Genomic DNA, 21,229 nt, shown 5'->3' with positions numbered 1-21,229 from the left:
TTTTCAAGACAATTCCAATATAGTTTTCATAGCAGGATTGAAGTTCCAACTAAGGGGGTTCTCAGTGTCTCTTTTTGCAGTTTCTCAAAACTCAAGCCTTTGCAGCCAGCCCTCTTTATCACACCAGGTTTGCCTTCGGTTTTTCTGTCCCGTTAGCCATTGGGTGAAGGCCTGCAGCCCTGGAGTAGAATGTTGTATCGCTCACCTCCAAGATGACAAATGGCTATGCTGCATCTGTGTTGAGCAGGTGGGAGGGGGTTACAGAGCCTAGGAACTCACAAGCTCTTACTCGGTTCAGCGTTACTTCCCACATTGCACATGACCCGATCCACAGCAAACCAAATTATCTGTCATTGAATATTCATTTATGTAATTCCATACAAAATGATAGATTGATTTACTAAATCAAATGGTCATGGAGGATAACAGATCAAAAGTTTATTTCATAAGATGGTCATGTTAGACCATATGCAGGCAGCATAGCATAGATCACAACAAATAAGATTAAGAACCAAGTTTAGAAATCAAACGTAATTGTCCCTTGGTGTCTGTAGCAGATGGGTTCCAGGACATTTAGAAGTTCAAATCCTTGATCTAGAAGGGCCTAATATTTAGGTATACCTACACACATCCATCTGTATGCTTTAAATTATTTATAGATTATTTATAATGCCAAATACAATGTGAATGAATACTTATTATAACACATTGTTTAGAAAATGATAAGAAGAAAAGTCTGTAAAAATTTAGTGCAAATTCAATCTCTTTTTGAATATTTTCTATCCGAAGTTGGTTGCCTCAATGGATGCAGAATCTATGAATACAGAGGCCCACTGTATTTCTTGTCTTCCTTGCTAATATGTTAGTCTGCTGAAGCTACCATAACAATCACCATATCCTGGGTGGGTTAGACAAATTAAATTTATTCCTATAGTTCTGGAGGCTGGGAAGTCCAATATCAAGGTGCCAGGTAATTTGGTTTCTGGAGAGGGCCCTCTTCCTGTCCTGCAGACAGTCATCTTGTTGCTGGTCTGCATGTCAGCGAGAAAGTTCTCTGCTGACTCTTCCTATATGTGCAGTAACATGTCACTTAACATCAGGGATACATTCTGACAAATGCATCATCAGTTGTGCAAACATAATGGTATGTATATATGAATCAAACACTTGATGTGGCCTCTTTTTTTAATTACCAAGTAATTTAATGAATTTTACAAAACCCAATTGCAAATATGACAACTATTGAACTTTTAAATATTATAATCCAATACCTTATGTATAGAAATTTGCTTTTTCTTAATAAATATTAAGAAATCTTGATGTGGCCTCTTGATGCAATCAAGGAATGCAATAAATGTGAGACTAATGAGGCTGCTGCCAGCATAACACAGCAGGCTGTGTTACAGCAAATTTGTTTGTTACAAGTAGGACTACACTCTAAAATAACAATAAAAACCATAGTATTAAAAATACATAGCCATAATCTCATTGTAAATTTATGTGCTATACTTTATATGATTGGCAGTGAAGTGGCTTTTGCTCCAAGTATCATCACCCAAAATAGAATTCTGGCTTAAGGTGTTCTTTATGCTTGCAGAAATCCAGGGTCACTGGAAGTAAACATCTGCAATCCAGTGACAATGTAGAATGGGAGTCCAAGATTCCTGAAAGAGGTGTGGGGCAGAAAATGGTGCAACAGCACAGTCCTAAGGGATCCACAAGGAAGTGATCCAAAGCGATCCCAGACTCTAGGCAATGCCCTCAGCAGCTAGCACACATTGCTCCATGTGAGAGCAGCTTGGAGCACCAGATGCAAACAGGTACATCAAATGCCAGGGTTTTCACCATCAGAGTAAACTCCAGCATAAAAAGGCAAGTCTAAGAACTGCTCCCTAGAAAACCTTAGGTAAATTAGATTATGTGCATTGAAAGACTCTTGGCTTCTTGATGTGAGTAGATAGATAGTATATTTATGGTGTGCACTGCATTGTCTTCATGTACTTAGTACAAAATAGATCTGAACTGCATCGAATGACAATTCACAGTAATACAAGCAAACTTACTTTGGCTAAATAAAATTTTCCATGGCACCAACTACATTTTGATAGTAAGCATTTTTGGCTTTTAATCGGATGAGATGAACCCTAGGAGGGAAGACGAATTTCTAATAATAATGATTTTTTAATTATGTATTTTCATCCTTTCAATTCACCCTTTGCTATCTCAAGGGTTCAATAAATGCATATTTATGAAAATTATTAAATTCCTTTCAAAATTTCTAGGTAATATGTTTCTTCTCATTTTTTCCCTCAAGTTTTCTATGTTCATTTTGAATGCTCTCTTTTATACAAATATCAGTGGAAGATTTTTATACTAACACCCTTCCTAAAATTTGTCAGAGCCATGTTTGAAAGTTAAAACTGCCACCTTTGGTGATTAATCAAATTTGCTCTAAATGAAGAACATTGTCAGAGTGCATGTCCTTCCTCTTGTGGGTTCCCAGATCTTCTTTCCACCCCCTCCCTTGCTGAATTGAAAATGAATCTGAGCTATAATCTTGCTTGGCAGATACTGGAACCTTCCTTTGATAAACATCTAAAATGCTAATGAATGTGGGCTACAGTTCTGAAAGTGCAGGCGCAGGATTTGACAAGAATCTGGAGGGTAAAAAGAAGAACTTTCTGACTTGAAAGAACTCTTTTTGTTCACATTCAGTATTGTTTCCTGGAGAAAAAAAAAAATTTGCTCCGCGGAAAAACAGAAAAAAAAAATTCTGCTACATCAAAATGCGGAAGCATGAAAAACTGATGAGCTTTCAGATTGTCCTCTTTTGCATGCAAATCATATCAGAAGTTCTCATTAGCATAAATGCATGAGCAACTCTAAATGCTTTTAATTTCCAATCTCAGCCAGCAGAGGAGTAATTTGTCACTGTCAGGGTGAAAATCTAAAAAGAAAAAAAGAGAGAGAGAAGGACTCCATGCTAAATTGGAATCATATAAATTTTTGATTTGCTAATTGACTGATGCTGCAGTTCAATCAGCTGCCTTGAAGGTGTAAATAATTCAATGTACAGTCAGAAATAAAAGTGTAATGTGCCTCTACCGAAGGCATATTAGTATTCAGTGTGGCAGGACATACCTGACCATGCCTTTTTCCAAGATAACCCTCTTTAGTCAAATTATAAGTCTTCCATAAACAACCACACTCATATAAACCTATAAAAATATCTCTCATATTCCCCAAGTTTTGCAAGTAAGAGACATTAGGATGAAGGAAGCACAACTCAGCAATCCTTAAATACAAGCATCCCAGCGGGTTACAACTGCAGCTTCATGACCCACCTTAGTGCAGCAGCTCCTAAGCAATCATAAAGAAAAAGCAGAGAAAGCACAGGATAAAAATCTTATTTCTACCCCTGCTAACTTTCAATCGTTCCATTCCCTTAATCAACTGCTTTAAATGTCATATGCAAAATGTATTTATTGCAAAAATATCTCCTTGGGGCAGGCTTGATAGGGATATTTTAATAGCTGCTCCCTGTGGTTTATTTTTATCAGGTAGTTCTATAATATTAATATTTTTACCTTGAAACATTTTAATTTACATCGTCCAAAAGTTTAATTTATAAATATCTTAAGAAATATTGCAGGGCTGGGGGTTTAGCTCAGTGGTAGAGCACTTGACTAGCATGCATTCAATCCTCAGCACAGAAAAAAACAAAAAAAGTTCAATTCAAAGTCACATGCAATAAATACAACAAAAGTTTCAACTTATTGGAACTGTATTTTATCAAGAACTCTGTATTTTATTTAGCAATACTCTCAAACAAGAAAATCAAGGAGATATGCTAAAACCATACTCAGGCCCTCTCAACATAAATTAAAAACATCAAACCTGAATGCAAAAGGGAATATGTCAAAGGAAATGGCGACTAGAAGTGAACTTCAGACAAACTGAGAAATGACAACTGTGCAATGTTGAAGCAAATTCATTTGAGCTACCTTACAGTGATAGGATACAGACACTAGACCTGATTAATTATGCACTGAAAAATCTATAACAAATTGCACAAGCTACTGGAAAACTGAGCTGTATGTACTTACAAGTTGCCTAAAAAGAAAGCGAATTCATAGCTGAGTTTGGTAAATTTACTTTCACAATGAATGTATAATATAAATAAAAGACACTTTGCCTTACCCTAATCCTAGGTGTTTCTAGACCACATGCTGGATTCTGACTCAAATCTTATTTCCAAAAGCTTATTCTTCAATAATCCTTCCAAACATTCCCAAGTTGTTTGGAGGTTCCAGGGAGAGCAACTCAATGTCACACGGGTAAATGTGGTGAGTCTGAGGTACTGTGTGCTATGGGCTGTTTATTTTTAAATGTTCTTACCCTTATTGCCCTTTCCTTTTCTTTGTCATTGCCTCTGGGAACCATCAGACAACAGCACGAGACATAAGTGTGCAAGCCTTAGCTTTTGAATTTTAATAAGACTCAAGAACCTGAACTTTGGAGCATCGGAATCATTAGCCCCTCACATCATAAAATTTATGTTAGAAACAATCAACTTGAATGAAAACGTGAGCAATCTGAGCCTTTTCTTGGGGGTGGGGGAGTGGTTCTGCACTAGACCAGATGAAATAAGCAGAAAATTACAAAGGAAGAAATAATCAGAGGAACCTCAAAGTTAGAGAATGAATCTGAATAAATTGACAAGGACCACCGCATGCATAACAGCAGAAGGTTGACCACGCTCTGTAGCAACCTTCCCAGGAAAGGAACACTTCATCAACAGCATGAACCCAGAGAGCCGGACTGCTGTCTTCAGCAACAGTCCAAGAAGCTAAACAATAATACCTGGAACACTCAGCCCCAATGTCCAAGACTTGATCAACAATTGACAACTTCCCTAATTCTGTCCCCACTCCCAACTGAAGACCAGCCAGAAAAAGCTAAAACCCACCCTAACCCGTCACCAGGCGCACTCTGCTTGCAGTTTACCCTGCACCTCCGGCTTCCTGGCACCCAAGGCCTCCCAGCTGGAGCTGCCCTGTCTCACTGCAGAGCCCTCCTCCTCCTCTGCCTCCCGTGGAGCCTCATCAGGAAGAGAGTGACATGGCCCACTCCCTTGCCATAGCAAACTCTTCTTATTGGTGTCATCTTTCTTTATTTTCCTTGTTTCCCATGTGGCTTTGGCAAGCACTTTGATAGAGAGTGAGAACAGAGCACCGTCAACCAAGTTCTGTGGAGTACATTGGCAGGAGGCCCTGAAGGACAAGAAGACGCCCCCCAGGCCTGGAGTAACACAGACCCTAGGCTCTGCCCCTTCCTCTTTCGGCTAAGAGGAATCGCCCAGTTCACAGCTGCTGGTCTGCAAGTCCACTACTCCCCCATTGGGCAACCTTTCTGAGCAACTACTCCCAAGCTCTCTGAACTTTGGCCACCCTTTTTTTGCTAAAGCTCCATAAACTCCTGCCCTCACCAAGACAGAAGGCCAGCCAGCTCCCTCCTGCTGTGGTGTTTATCAGAGTCTTACTCTTTCCAAGGTCCCTCTCTTTTTTTTAGCTGTTGATGGGTACAATACCTTATTTATTTATTTATTTACTTACTTACTTATTTTTATGTGGAACTGAGGATCAAATCCAGTGCCTCACACTTGCCAGGCAAGCACTCTGCCTCTGAGCCACAACCCCAGCCCCTCTTGATTTTCTTCCACCCTGGTCTAGATACCTCACGTTTGATTTTGTTGTTGTTATAACGACTCTGCAAGGTGGATGCTGTTAGTATTGCCATTTTACAGAGGGGAAAACTTTAACATGAAAAAATTTCTTGCAGATAATTTTCAGGACACCACAGCATATAGAAAAATAGGGTGAATTAGTAAATATAAGGTGAGGTTTTTGGACTTTGTTCCTGCTAACATTTTAGGTAGATAATTCTTTGTTGGGGCCAAAAGGAGCCAAAAACTAGATGCAGAGAAAGGCCTTTTCATATCCTTTTAAATTTTCATTTCGGTTCCACTTTTTCAAACAAGACACGTATTGGTTTTGGAATTTGAAAAGCATCAAGGACAGAGCATTTCAAAGAGAAGAAACATCACCTGTGTTTTCTCAGCAGCCACGTCACATTACGGGTTGATATTGAGCTCATGATTAATTAAACTTTATAAGCCTTCTTTTACATAAATCATTTTGTCTCCTCCAACCTGCACTCATAAAATAGATTTTTCAGAATTCAGAGAATAACATTTATTCTGGGATAAATTTCACATTTTTTGTTTTGGCTTTTTCTCATAAACTGGAAACTATTTTCTTTCATTTTTAGCTCTTCCATCCATCTGATGAGCTATCTCTTCCAGTTATTAGTCATCTGCAATTTGGGTCCCTGCATGCTAATGTCAAAATAGACCTGCCAAGGATCGCTATATTATCTCACTAAAAATCTTCAACCCCAAAGTGGTAATACATTCCTAAACATTATTCTAAATATTACCATGAGTCACTGTCACTCCACCTAACCCTCTATGGGGTCCCAAGCCCTCTGGAACTGGTCTCCACTGAGGTTGTGCCCATTTTGGATACCATAAGTAGTGGCTCTGATGATTGCCCAGTTGACAATCCCCCAAGTTGATCCCACCAGAATTAGTGGTACCAGTTGCACACATGGAGAAAAATAAATTGGAACCTAAAGATAAGCTACCTGGAACCAGGTGTGGAGGGGAGGGATGCACAGGTGACCTATTCCTTCTTCATCATCCACATGTGCTGTGGTGCCTGGACAAAGAGCAGGAAGTAGCATGTGCACATGTAGGGGAAACAGTTCAGACTGGAGAACACAGAAGGGTTCTGCAGGATCCCATTTTAGATAATCAAGTTTTTATCATCCCCAGGCTTCTGGAACCAATACCATGCACCATGGCTTCTCAAAATTTGCCAACAGTGATTGTGTGACCACATAGGCAGATTCTTTCAGTAGCTCATTATGTTATTTTCAGCCCATAAGCGGGTATTTTCTTCTACCAGGAGCACCTTTTTATTGTCTCTTCCCTTCATTTTCTCATCTTGTGAAATACGTATTTATCAAACTTTGAGAAGTCTGTGACTTCACCTGTCCAGCATCACAGCAGATTACACCCCTATTGAGTCCTGAATGGCGGTATGTGGGATACCAGGCGTCCAAGGTAGTCCAGAAAATTTTACTTACTTCTTTTTTTTTTTTTTTTGGATTTTCCAACAGAGGATGAAATCCTTGAACACAGGAACTGAGAGTGATTGCTTTTTACTTGTTCAGTACATTCTGATGGATGGATGGATGGATGGATGGATGGATGAATGAATGAATAGATGAAACTGAATTTTTTTTTAAATGCTGAAAACAAGTGTTTAGTGACTTCTTTGCTGTATTGGGTCAATTTCTTTTAAAATATTTGTTCTAAAATATCTTTCCAATTGGAACATGATCCTCCTTGATGAGGAGGCCTTAGCAAAACTGAAGCTGAAGGTCTGTGCTCTCCTGGTCATCTGCTCACATTACACCATCTGCTCCAAGTAGAGGGCCTCCCTCCTTTGTTTCTTCCTTGCTCCAAACACAGCTTTAAACCATCCTTTTGTTGTTGTTGGCATTTTTTGCAAGCCCTAGTTGACTCCATGCATCACCCTGCATCTGCATATTCGTCAGCATGTATGTTCGACTCCTTTCATGTCTTCTGCAGGTCATTTTTCACCATGGGCTTGTGAAATAGTCCCTTAGCAATCACAGGATCACATGAGGTTTTTCAGACAGTCCTACTTCCCTTTTTTATCAAGATCCTTTACGATTCTTTGTCAGAAATTTGTTTAGAGAAAATTTCTGTTTTATCTTCCTACATGTGATCTTTGGTCATAGAATAACATCGAGTTTTTAATGATTCTTTAAAACTAATGTTGTGGGTCTTGCCTATCAAGTTACTCACCCAAAATTTATACCACTCAAAGTTTATACCATCTAGCTACCTAGATTGAATTCTCCTGTTTGTCCAATTTAGGAATTATTTGTAATTTTGTGTGTGTGTGTGTGTGTGTGTGTGTGTGTGCGCGCACTTGTATGTTGGTATATGGTTCTGGACCTCAAACCTAAGCCTTGCACATGCTAGGCAAGTGGTCTACCATTGAGCCTTATCCCCAACTCTACATCAGAGTAATTTCTTACTTTAAGTGCATCAGTTTCTCTCTGTAAAGCAGAGAAAACTGTGCCTATGCAAATGGCAGCTTCTCTCACACAACCAGCTTCACTCACTTAACAGGTGTTTCCTACAGACATTCCCCAAAAGGGCTATTTTGGGGACATTTGGCAGTGTCTGGAGCCATCTTGATTTTCACAACTAGCCCTAGTTGGTAATCACCTCTAGCTGGCAGAGGCCAGAGACACCTCTAATTGTCCCACAACAAAGAATAATACAGCCCCAAAGCGCCAAGATTGAGGCCCTCTGGCAATGTAACCCTGTGAAGGTAAGAGCGGAGTCCATCATAATTGCTGTTGTGTACCTGGCACCAGGCCTGCACCTGGCACGTGGTAGGTATGCAGAAAACGTTTGCAGAAGGAATAAATGAGTGAATGAAAGTTAGTGCTGAGTAAAGGCCTCCAGTTTGCCTGAATTCAAATCTCAAGAGGACAGTTACAAACAGTTAAGAAATCACACCTATCAATCACCACTCATGGCCCTGTGCAGAGAACCTCTCCCTGTAATCCAGAAGTGGGGAGGCAACCCTGTAGCCTCAGGCATGCTTCTCCAGTGGAGAGCTGCACCAGCTTCACAGCCTGGGCTGGGAGGCGTGAGGAAGGCTCGATTTATCATGTTTGCCAAGATCTGTTGTCTAAGCTTTTCCACCAGGACTGCTTCAAGTTACAAAGGTGATGCCACTCACCTGGGAGATGGGAAGAGTGGCTCAGCTTAGGGGAGCAGAATCAAGCCAGGCCCCCAGTACCCTATTACCACTGGCTTTGTCCGGAGCATTCCCAGTCCTCTGCTAGCCTTGAACTGTCAGCTTTACATTATGATTCACATCTTACCTTCAGGAGCCTTCACCAACTCCCTGGTGGTGAAATTTTCAATATTAGATTCCTTAAGACTAACAGTAAGAGAACCCAGATAACTAACTGTCTAGCTTATAGGTTCCTGGTGGGCATGAAAATTCCACAGTATTTTTCCTTCCTGGGTTGGAAGCAAACTGTGTACTTGCTTTGAGTCCTTTGACATCCTGGTGGAAAATTCCAGAATTGTTTTCAACCAACGAGTACATCTTCAATCCATTATTTGAAGCCATGTTAAACCTATAAAAGTTAACTACTAAAATAATGGATTAAGGACTGGGATTGTGGCCTAGAGGTAGAGTGCTGGCCTAGCATGCATGAGGCACTGGGTTCTATCCTCATCACCACACAAAAATAAAATAAAGGTATTGTGTCCACTTATAACTAAAAACTAAATATTAAAAAAATAATGGATTAGATACTATTATACCTGTCTTAGTATTATACCAAATAGGATACCAAGACAGGGATAATAACGGATTAAACAAATTCATTTGTGCCCTAAAATGACCAAAATGGTTCATAAAATACCTCAGTTTAGTTTCTGTGGTGACTAGTTATTAAGAGATTCTGATTTGATTTGAATTTCATGTTTTGGGAAATGTAGAAGAAAAGGGGAGTTCATGGCTTAGTTAACCATACAGATGGGGAGATCTCCTTGCCTCCACACAAGAAGCCTCCTAATCAAATCAAATTTTGATCATCTTATGCTATGAGAAATCATTTAAATAAATTTGTTAAAATAAAGGTTAATTCAGAGTACTGATATACTCAACTATCTCTAAACTTCTAAAAGGTTATAAATTTTAGAGCTCAAAATAATTTGACTCCTTGGTTTTCAGAAGGTACATGCACATTTCACTTGCTCTTCCCAGGAAATGGAACTTCACCAGGGTAAGATGTGGTGGGTTTGTACCTTGTAACCTTAGTGGGATAGCCAGAATTCCCTCCCCTTCGTTGCCTGGGGTCAAAGAGTGACCACATGAAACATGTTTGTGAGATTGGGAAGGTGGAAGGGAAGCAGTAGCCGCTGTGTAGGAAGGTTGTGATTTCCACTCACAGCCACTGATCTCCTGGCCCACCTCACTGACAGGATTCAGCTTTTGATCGCACAGTTGTTTGAACTCTGCTGCGTCTCCACTTTCAGCACCTCTCAACCAGAGTAAGGCCACTCTTCCGTGCAGAATGCTGGCTTCGCCTTTGGTGTTCAAGTTGGAAGAGGTGAGTTATGAGCATAGGTTCTGAGCATTCTCAGACTTAACCCTTTCTCACTCCCAATTTGTGTCTCACTTTCCTTCCAGACTATTATCCCAGCTACTCTAGAAAACGCAGGTCCTCCTCCAGACACACACAGTCTCCCACAGACTTTCCCGACAGTTCCCCATCCCTTTCACTCACAGTGGTTGAGCCCTAACTGATGGACAGATTAGTATCATTATTGCTTCATAGATGTCATCTCCCCTAACATAAGCAGTACACAGCTCTCAGGGCCCTACTCACATTCCTTCACCCCATCCCAGAACCTACCTGCACAGTTCTCGTCTATACCATGGCTCAGGTATCTCTTTACCAGATGACTTCTTTGGCCAGAAGAGTGTGCATGGCTCTTAGCTGAGGGAAGAGAGAAGTGTTAGGAAATCAGACCCACAGGGACGATCCTCAACCATCAGAGATGGAGACTGGTGGAGCCCCAGCATCTCCATTCCATTATAGGGCCATTCTCAAGTGTCTTTATGAGGGTCCCATGGGGCTAAAGCCTCATTTACCCTTTGGGATGATCTGCTCATCACATTTTATTGGTCCTCCCCATCTTTGCCTCAGTTTATTCTACCATGCATGACTTCTGGGGATTATATCCTAAGCTATTCATACCCCAATCCTTCTTTCAGAATCTGCTTTTGGTGAAATTCAAACTGATGGAACCTCTAAAAGTCTTTGTATTCTTCTTTTTAAAAGACTACATTCTCTTATGAATTGCCAAATGTAATGGTGATCTCTTCTTTCTTTACATTTTTATTTTGAGGTAGGGTTTTCCTGTGTTGCCCAGACTAGCCTCAAACTCCCAAGCTCAAGCAAACCTCTCATCTCAGCCTCCCCAAGTAGTTAGGACTACCGGTGCATATAATAACTATCATGTAGTGTCTCAAGGTCTTCATTTTACTATAGCTTCTGTTGGAAATTTAAGAAAAGATTCCCATTATGAACCAGCCTCCTTATATCAGAGACAACATTCAGCATTAGTTTTTTGGTGATTGGCTAAATTCACTTAGCATCATATTCTCCAACTCCATCCATTTACCTGAAAATGCCATGATTTTATTCTCTTTTAAAGCTGAGTAACATTCCATTGTGTATATATACCACATTTTCCTTATCCATTCATCTACTGAGGGGCATCTAGTTTGGTTCCACAGTTTAGCTATTGTGAATTGTGTTGTTATAAACATTGATGTGGCTGCATCACTGTAGTATGCTGTTTTCAGATCCTTCAGGTGTAAACCGAGGAGTGGGATAGCTGGGTCAAATGGTGGTTCCATTCCCAGTTGGGGGGCAGAATGTGAGGAATAGATGAACTTAAATAGGGCAAAGAAAGAAAAGAAAAGGGGGAGGGAGGGAGGAAAGACGGTGGAATGAGACAGACATTGTTACCCTAAGTACATATATGAAAACATGAATGGTGTGACTCTACTTTGTGTACAACCAAAGACATGAAAAATTGTGCTCTATTTGTATAATATGAATTGAATTGCATTCTGCTGTCATATATAATAAATTAGAATTTAAAAAAAAATATTCTCAACATTTTCCAAAGATCTCATTTTTACTCCCATGTCAGAGTCCATGTATTGACTTCAAATGTCAACTCTACAACTAGGGGCAGTGAAGATACAGATACTGCATCCTTCCAAGTGTGGAGACATCAAGCCACCACTACCAGCTGTGACTCAGAACATGGCAAGGTGGTGAAAACATATAGAAAATGAACCATATAAAGGTGCCCTGGAATCCTGCTACTTCATAACAAAATTTGTAGAGAGGCTGAGTAAGCAAAATCAATCTGAATTTCTTCTTGCCCCCAATAATATCCCCTATGTAACATTTTTATTAATGCATTTACTTGCCTGTCTTATCTTATTTATTAAAAAATGAAAAACCCCCTTGTGTCTCAGAAGTTGACATTGAATTTTCAAGGAGTTGAATTCTTGTCATTCCAAGTATATAACAAAAGCCAGGCCCATTTCAACTACTTCTTTCAAATATAAAATATCCTCAGGAAAACTATGGACATGTAGAAGTCTACAGTGAGGATGAGTGCTAGTCAGCTTTCCATTACTATGATAAATACTCAAGGTAATCAACTTATGAAGAGAAAAGGTTTATTTTGGCTCACAGTTTTGGAGTTTTAAGTCCCTGGTTGGTTGGCCCTTTTGCTTTGGGGCCTGTGACAAAGCAGTACTTCATGGCAGGAACATATCACAAAGGAAGCCCATTCACTTCATGGCAGGGTGTAGAAAAGAGAGATGGAAAGGGGTAGGGGCTGGAGACTCACAGTCCCCTCCAAAGACACACCCCAATGATCTAACTTCCTCCCACTAGGCCCCACCTCTTCAAATTTTCACCACTTTCCAAGGGCACCGCATTGGAGACCCTCAGGGAACCCTTATCCAAAGTGCAGTAGTTGGGTCTGAGAAGAATTGTTAAGAATTACAAAAATATATGCTTAAGCTATTCATGTATTTATTCCTTGTTTTCTTCCTGGATTCTTTTTGAGCCAATGACAATTCTAACAATCTTATTAAGGCAATAGAAGATGACAGAAAAGGAAGTAGCCACACATTGGATGATGAGAGAGAAATATGGAGAGGACAGGCAACTATTCCAGTACCACAGATGCTTCTGTCTTGGAGGTCACACAGCATCATGATCCAAAGGGACAAAAACTATGAACGGCAGCACCCCAGCTACAGGTGAGAGATTAAAGTCACCATTCAGGAACCCGTCCTGCATCCTAATACTTCCCATGTAGGTGAAGGAAAGCATTTTTCATTTTACATTGCAGCAGAGTCAGTTATCAAACTTATATTGAAGGGTATACATTGATAAACATAAGTTCTTAATATGAAAAATTGATAAATGAAAGCTATCAATGTGTTTATTTAATCTCTCTCTCTCTCTTTTTATCAAGTATGTTTCTATTTTCAAAAAGAGACATTCTGCCATTCCCTAAGAAAAATTCCCCTGTGGGTAAATAATTCAGCAGGGAAGTTCAGTGTAGATGCATCTTCTTCACTGGGGGGATATAAGCCCTGTCAGTCAACCATGAAAATCAGAGTAAGTAAACTGAGTTCAAAATGAATGGCCGATAATCATCCACATGTATTTATACTAAGCAAATCAACATTTTCCCTTTTGAATATCTGAAATAGTTATTTAACAGACTCTTGGCTTCTTTTTAACAATGGCTATTACCTCCTTCCTGCCCATGAAATATAATTATACCTTATAAATACAATAATAGGAATGATATAAATGTTATAATGAGTATTGTTTTAAGTTCATTACTGGGAATCATTTGAATGTAGAAAAGAGAGTTTTTATAATAAGAGAAACTTAACTTTGTTGTATTAGATTGTACCATATTAGGAATATTGAGGAATTCACTATTTTGTAAAAGCCTTGGAGTCTTAATTCAATAGCCTGTTATAATCATGTACATCAAAAATATTTTCCTTAATTTGGAAATGAAATTTGTTTTGCAAAACAAAAAGAGCTTATGATAAAACTGGAACACCCTGAATATAGAATTATTTGGGGATGTCCTTTGTAATTGCTCCAGTTTTAATTTATAGTATCCATTTATTATTTCCACTGTTTTGGCTTCCAATGAAAGTTTTACTCTGTGCAGAAATTCAGTGCAATGAGGCAAGTCAAGTATTATTTTTTGTTGTGTTATGTTACCACCCAATCTTTTTTTAATTTATGCTAAGCTATTGTTTTAGTTGATTCTTAGTTTTTCTGTAATACTAGAGCTCACTCTTGCAGAAATGTATGCAATTTTTTTTATTTTCTGAAAAAAAATGAAAGATAAAATCATACATTATACTGTTCTTATGAAAAAAGAAATCATTAGCTTTTGCCAAAAGCAAAATACTTGATTCTTTTGCCATGCTACTACATATGACTACTAATTAACTATCAAACATTGTCCTGTGATAAACAAAATGACCCCTCATTGAAGCCAAAAGGCAGATGACTTCGATAACTCAGCAAGATGTCCTCTATCAATTTCTTAAGAGGATCTTTTCAAGGAAATCGCATTTACAGTGTTTTCAGAAATGCCGGAGATATAAGCCTGCCTTAAGCAGATTTGACTGTAACGTTAATTAGATGATCCTCTCATTTACTACTCAGTTACAGAATTGTACCATGATAGGGTTGAAAGGGAACCTTGAGAGGTCAACAATCAGCACCTATGCCCTCTACGGGGACCACATCTGACCCATGGAAATGATCCTCGGAAAAGTACCTTATTTTTCAAATCTTAGCAAGATGTGTCTACAACCTACTCCCATGACCTAGTACAGGAATGAACAGTGCTCATCTGGGAAAATACTTCTAGTACTCACTTCAGTTGTCATTTTCGGGGTAGTCTGAGAATATACCTGCTGCCCACACTCTCAGCTAGGCCCTATTATTTTATCTCCCTCAAGATCGGTTCCCTGTCCATGGAAAATATGCTGCTTCTAACTTACAAGCACCTGTGTTCCTTTTCTTCAATTTTAGTTGCTTCTTGTTATTCTAATTTAAAAAAAAAATTCTTGTTTTTCTTTATTTCTGGAACTTGTATTTGGAAAATAAAAGACATGACCAATGCAGAATGAAAGACTAACCTTTGACAAAACCTACCCCATGTCAAATGACTCAGCAGAAGAAATTTACTTTAATGGTCCACTCTGCCCACAACCAACAGCAAGGGAGGTCAGTCTGACCTACTAGTTCCATTTTGAATGGTCATAATTGTATGTCCTATCAGTACACACACGTTTTATAACTTCAATATCAGCTGTATTTTGGACTCTGAGGGATTTATCTGGACATAAAAAGAGCGAAATGTTCCTACTGTTGAGTTTCAAGAACTTAGCTCACACTCTGATGGTGACAAAGATAATAGTAATGAAGTGTATGTATTTGTACTGACATTTATTTGCATCAGTAATTATATCATTCTTATAAAATTTAAAACATTACACTACATGGCAACTCTCCCATTAAATCCTTGAAGCATGCCCAGAAATTGTCAAGCTGGAGTTTATCTGGTATATTAAAAGAAGGGCCACAGCACAGGGTGGCTGGAGAGTAAGAACAAGGCAGGCAAGTACGATGGAAGAGGAGAGGAGACAGGCAGCCGAAGAGGACAGAAACTTGGGGACAACCTAAGGACTTTGACTCTTACTCTGAAAAAAGATGGGAGCCACTGGAGGGACTCAAGACAAAGGGTGACGTGACTTGAGAATCATATGTGAATATTCTTGTTGCTCTTTTTTAGAATATAATATAAATGAACAAAAATAGAATCAAGGAGGAGAATTAGGAAGTTGTTGGAAATGTCTAGAGTAGTGTAGGGACGCTAGGGATGTGGAGACATGTCAGAGTCCTGTTGTTACTGGAAGGCAGAGCAAGCAAGATTTTGGGGAGGATGAAATAAGAAGCAAGAAAGAATGAAAGTCAGAGAAGACACAGGTTTGGGGCTAATGGAATAGAAATAATTATGTTATCATCTTTAAAATAGGTAAGACTGTGAAGAAAAAGGTTTGGCAGGAAAATAAACTTTATTTTTTTTGTCATGTTTTCCTTGAGATACCACCTAAAAAGTCAGTTTAGTAGTCATTGGATGTGTGAGTCTAGAATTCAGAAAGGACAAACCAGGATTAGATATTTAATGCCCCAATATTGGAAAAGACCATCAACAGAGTGAGTATAATTAGAGAAGTTCAGTGGTCGGAAATCAGGAGATGAAAAAAAAAAGAAATCAGGAGATGAAAAGGAAAGGGAATTCAGAAGAAACAACCACTGAGGCAGGAGGGAAAAAATGAAACAATGCTTTTCAAAGAAAGGCTGTCCATCAATTCCGCCAAATACTGCCATGAGATGGAAAAACATTATTGCTGAGAATAACCATCAGATTAAGTGACATGGAAGCCACCAGTGAACTTGACAAGAGCAAGTTTAGTGATTTGGTGGAAATGAATGACTGGTCAGAGAGAGCTCAAGAGAGGATAGAAGAGTCAAGTCACTAAGATTGGTGAGCAGAGAGATGGTAGGTAACCGGAGGGAGACATGAAGTCAGCAAGGACATTTTAATGAGAGAAATTATAGCATGTGAATGGAACTAATCTAGAAGGAAAAAGGAAGAATTTAATGATCCAAAAGAGAGAGGAGAGGAGTGGGGAAGAGAGGAAAGGGCAGGAGGGGAGGGGAGAGGAGGAATTGTTGGAGCTATAAATGAACCCATGAAAGATTTGAGCTAGATCTCAAGGAAATATAGACAGCCAGATATGATAGAATCAGGAAATTCTATTTAAAATTAATAAATCATGGACAGAAGCATACAAAAGAAATGCACAAGGTATATATGGTTCAACTGAGATGAGATCATAGGAATGGAAGTTCAGAAAGTACACCACAGATGTGGAGGACACCAAATATACAATTTACTTTTCAGGAAAATATAATTTCCTGAAAAAGATAGAGTGGACTAGTTAGGAGGTTATTGCATTTTTGTGGTTTGTATTGCAAAATAAATGAGTTTGAAAATAATGAACAAAAATTTATAATTTGAAGATGATTTTATTATACACCCTCATACCTGTGAGCTAGACAGAAATAGGCTCACTGTCATCATTTTAAGGATGGAGTTTTATGGTTCATAAAGATTGATTCACTTAACCAAATTTACAAAGAGTTCAGCAGTGAAGTCTTATCTCTAAGCCTATGATCTATATTTGAATCCAGAGTTGTGAATTGTGCTGCGATTTTCAAAATGTGTTACCATGACTACAAAAAGTTTCCTTTTGAAATCCCTTTTAATTGGAAGTTCAGCTTCTAATAAAGCAGGATAATCTTTCTAAAAACCAATCTCTCTATTGAAAACTGTAAACTCTGGACAAAATACAATAGAGAAGTATCTTGGGATTCTGAACGTAGAAAAAGCAGGGAGAATGTGGAGTGGAAGCAAAACTTGAAGCAACAGCTGGCAGGAGAGCAGGGAGTGGCTCTGGCCAGGGTGTGGACCCTCTCTGTGTACTAAGGATGCCAGCTCAGATGGGCACCTCAACATCACATATATGAGACAGGTTCAAAACGGTGGAATAAGACATTTTAAAACTGGCATATAATTTAAACAATCAACTGAAGGAAGCAAGACAGTGCCAACTGAACTGGCAGCCTAATAAAACAAAAGGACAACATTCAACATAGCAGCACTCAGAATCTATAGAACATAATATTCTGCACGCACTATACAATCCAAATCGACATACAAAGAAATGGAAAAAAAAATGTGATCTATTCTCAAGAAAAGGATAAGAGATATTTACCTTGAGTTGAGCTAAATACTGAAATGATCAAATGAGCACTTGCAATCAGCTATAACTATGTTCCATGAGGTTAAATAAGTATTCAAAATGAATGAAAGAATAAGGAATTTCAATACAAAATAATCCACAGGACAGTCTTAATATCAGAAGAAAGATATAATGATGGAAAGAAATTATTCAATAGGATGAATGGATAGATAAAATAGCTCCTAAGGGAGCTGTATGAAAACATCAAAAAATCTAGCAAGTATGTTAGGGGGTGTTCCAGAAAAAGAAAATGGAGCAGAAAAAAAGTCTAAATTTAGGACAGCCAGGTTTCCCAAGTCATATGAAGGACACAATTTTACATATTGACAAAGTTCAGAAACCCATAAAAAATATACGTTCAAAGAAAATCATATCTAGACTCATCACAGTTCAAACTGCAAAGTACTAAAGATATGGAAGAAAACTTGAAAGCAGTCAAAAGGAAGAGGAGAAAGTTGCCTCATATAGAGGAATCCCAAAGCAAATAATTGCAGATTTCTCATTGGAAACCAGGGAGGACAGAGATGGGGGACTGATATATTTTAAACACTAAAGTACATTAAATGCAAAATTATATACCAGGTGAAAATATCCTTAAAAATGAAGCTAAAAATGACATTTGAAGTCAAAGAAGACTTAATGAAGTATATCACCAATGGAATTTCACTGTCAGAAATTCTCAATGCATTTTTTCAGGCTGAAGAGAAATGTATTCAGAGAAAAATATGTAGTTTTAGGAACAAATTAAAAGCATTAGAAAAGGTAAGTATCTTGGGAAATATTTTTCTCAAGTTCTATAAAATACTTATTGCTACAATCAAATCTAAAGCATCATTTTGTGAGATTTTCAATGTATATAGTTGTATCATATATGACTATATCATGTGAAATAAGTATCAAAATGATTCCTATAATCATAAGTTTTCTAACTTGAAATAAAATTGTATAATATTAACTTTAAGCAGCCTGGGAAAAATTAGGGATATATATTGTTTCTACAACAACCATATTTTTAAAATACAATGAGATCTGAGAAAATAACAATGAGGCGTTATAACATAGAAATTAATATACAATGGTAAAAATTATTCTAACAACCTAAAAAAAGGTAGAAAAGGGGAAGGTGGGACATAAACAAAGTGAGAAAGACTAACAGAAAATTAATAAAATGGATGCCATAAGTCCAAGCATATAAATAGTTACATTCAATGTTAATAATTTTAGCAATATAATCAAAAGTCAGAGATTATCAGAGTGAATTTTAAAAAAGCAAAATTGCTAGTTATGTAGTCAACATATGCACATAGGGTGATAATATCCAATTCACTCTATTATCCTTCCTACTTCCATACCCCCTCCCCTCCTTTCACTCCCCTCTGCCTAATCCAAGGTACCTCTATTCTTCCCTAGCACCACCACCCCTTATTTTGGAACTTTAGTTATCGTTAAAAAATCATTTAATTTAATTTAATTTATAGGTCCATAAGTTATAGAATTCTAAGTAAATGAGGACTTTACAGATCTTTGTCTTTAAAAAAAAAACACAATTGCCACAAAAAAATCTTAAGATACATACCTTAAATATGAAGACACAGATTGGTTGAAAGCAAATAAATAAAGCATGATTTAAATAAGAAGCAAATGAAGAATAGAGGGTGAAATATCAATATTAGATGTTAGAGGTCTCAAGACAAAGAGTAATTACAGATAAGAAGACAGACATTTCCAAAAGATAAATAGGAACAATTCATCATGATGACGTAACATTCATGGGTATGTGTGTATCTCACAACAAAGAATCAAAGTTCAAGCAGCAAAAATTGACAAAATTAAAGAGAAAATTAGAGAATTACAAAATCACACTAGGATATTTAACACCCCTCCCTCATAAATTTATAGAATATTTAAAGAGGAAAAATCAAGAAATATTTAGAATATTTAAACCACCATATTAACTGTCTTGATCTAATTGACATTTGTAGCATACTATATCCAACAATAGTAGAAAACACAATTTTCAAGTGCACATGGCACATTGCCAATACTGGCAATAAAACAATTCTCAAAAACTTTCAGGGACTGAGATGATACAATTCACGTTTTCTGGACACATGAAATTACAAAGCATTATCACTAAGGTACCTTGAAATACCACAAATATTTGGAAAGTGAAAATCATGCTCCTAAATAATAAAAGGGTTGAAGAAAAAAAGAAAACCACAAATGAAATCTGAATATATGTTGAACTGAATAGCAAATATCAGCATATTAAAATATGTGAGATGCATAAAGCAATGTTTTGAGAGAAATTTAGTTCTTTAGATGTTTATATCAGAAAAGAAAAAATCTAAACTCTATTAATTACATAAGGTTCCAACAAAAAGTTTACGGAAAAAAAGGAGGAACAAAATGAAAGCAAGCAGAAATAATAAAATAATAAAGATTAGAAATAAACATAAAAAAGGAAACAGGAAATGAGCAAAGAAGAAAATTGATTTTCTGGAAAAATAATAAAAATTGATGAACTCCTATCCTATGCTAATCAAGAAAGAGGGCACAAAAGTTACAAATATCAAGAATCAAAAGAGGATAATCAATACAGATCTTGTAGATATTGAAAGGATCATATAAAAATATTTTTAAAGTCAATAAATTTGGCGATTTTGGTGAAATGGCAAAAAATGCATTGAAAGTAATACTTTTAATAATTACCAGCTCTGCAAAGCATTTTGAACAAAACACTACAAGAAGAGGAATGGAAAAATAGTGCCCAAAACTAACAGCAGGAGGTATCTCAGTAAAGGGGGAGAAGAATAACCAAAAAGCAAAACTAGCCAAACTAAAATAAATAAATAAAGAAGCATGACTGGAAGTACAAATCATATCTCAATTGTAACCTTAAATGTTAATGGCCTAAACTCACCAATTAAGAGACATAGGCTAGTAACCTGGATCAAGAAAACAAATCCAACAATATGCTGCCTTCAGGAGACTCATATGATAGGAAAAGACATACACAGGCTGAAAGTAAAAGGTTGAGAAAAATCATACCACTCACATGGCCCTCGGAAGCAAGCAGGAGTGGCCATACTCATATCGAATAAAATCAACTTCAAACCTAAGTTAATCAAGAAGGATAAAGAAGGTCACTATATACTGTTAAAAGGAACCATCCACCAACAAGACATAACAATCATCAATTTGTATGCACCAAACAATGGAGCTGCAACGTTCATAAAACAAACTCTCCTCAAGTTCAAGAGTCAAATAGACCACAACACAATAATTATGGGTGACTTCAACACACCGCTCTCGCCATTAGACAGATCCTCTAGACAAAAGCTGAATAAAGAAACTATAGAACTCAACAGCACAATCAATAACCTAGACTTAACCGACATATATAGAATATATCAACCATCATCAAGTGGGTATACGTTCTTCTCAGCAGCACATGGATCCTACTCAAAGATAGACCATGTATTATGCCATAAGGCAACTCTTAGTAAATATAAAGGTGTGGAGATAAT

The 21,229-nt window shown here is 37.7% G+C and overlaps 1 protein-coding gene across 15 annotated transcripts in view; it reads right to left on the bottom strand.

The window, feature by feature from the left end:
• LOC308649646 (uncharacterized protein) overlaps positions 1-21,229 on the bottom strand; it is a 294,900-nt gene that overhangs the window by 237,803 nt on the left and 35,868 nt on the right. For 9 of the 15 annotated variants that reach the window (XR_014022139.1, XR_014022140.1, XR_014022141.1 and 6 more), the window contains one exon: positions 10,603-10,686. Coding sequence is in view for 5 of the 15 variants with exons in the window: in XM_081295374.1 (XP_081151500.1) it covers positions 10,158-10,273; positions 10,603-10,686 (200 nt within the window). In the remaining 10 variants the exon portion in view is untranslated. Of the gene's footprint in view, positions 1-10,157; positions 10,274-10,602; positions 10,687-21,229 lie in introns of all 15 variants that reach the window. The other 6 variants (XM_081295374.1, XM_081295376.1, XM_081295375.1 and 3 more) reach the window with 2 other exon arrangements.

This window comes from Spermophilus citellus (assembly GCF_964194105.1).
Source record: "Spermophilus citellus genome assembly, chromosome: 5".
Lineage (NCBI taxonomy): Eukaryota > Metazoa > Chordata > Mammalia > Rodentia > Sciuridae > Spermophilus > Spermophilus citellus.
The sequence above is the reverse complement of the archived record's forward strand: the minus strand, read 5'-3'. Positions and strand labels throughout refer to the sequence as shown.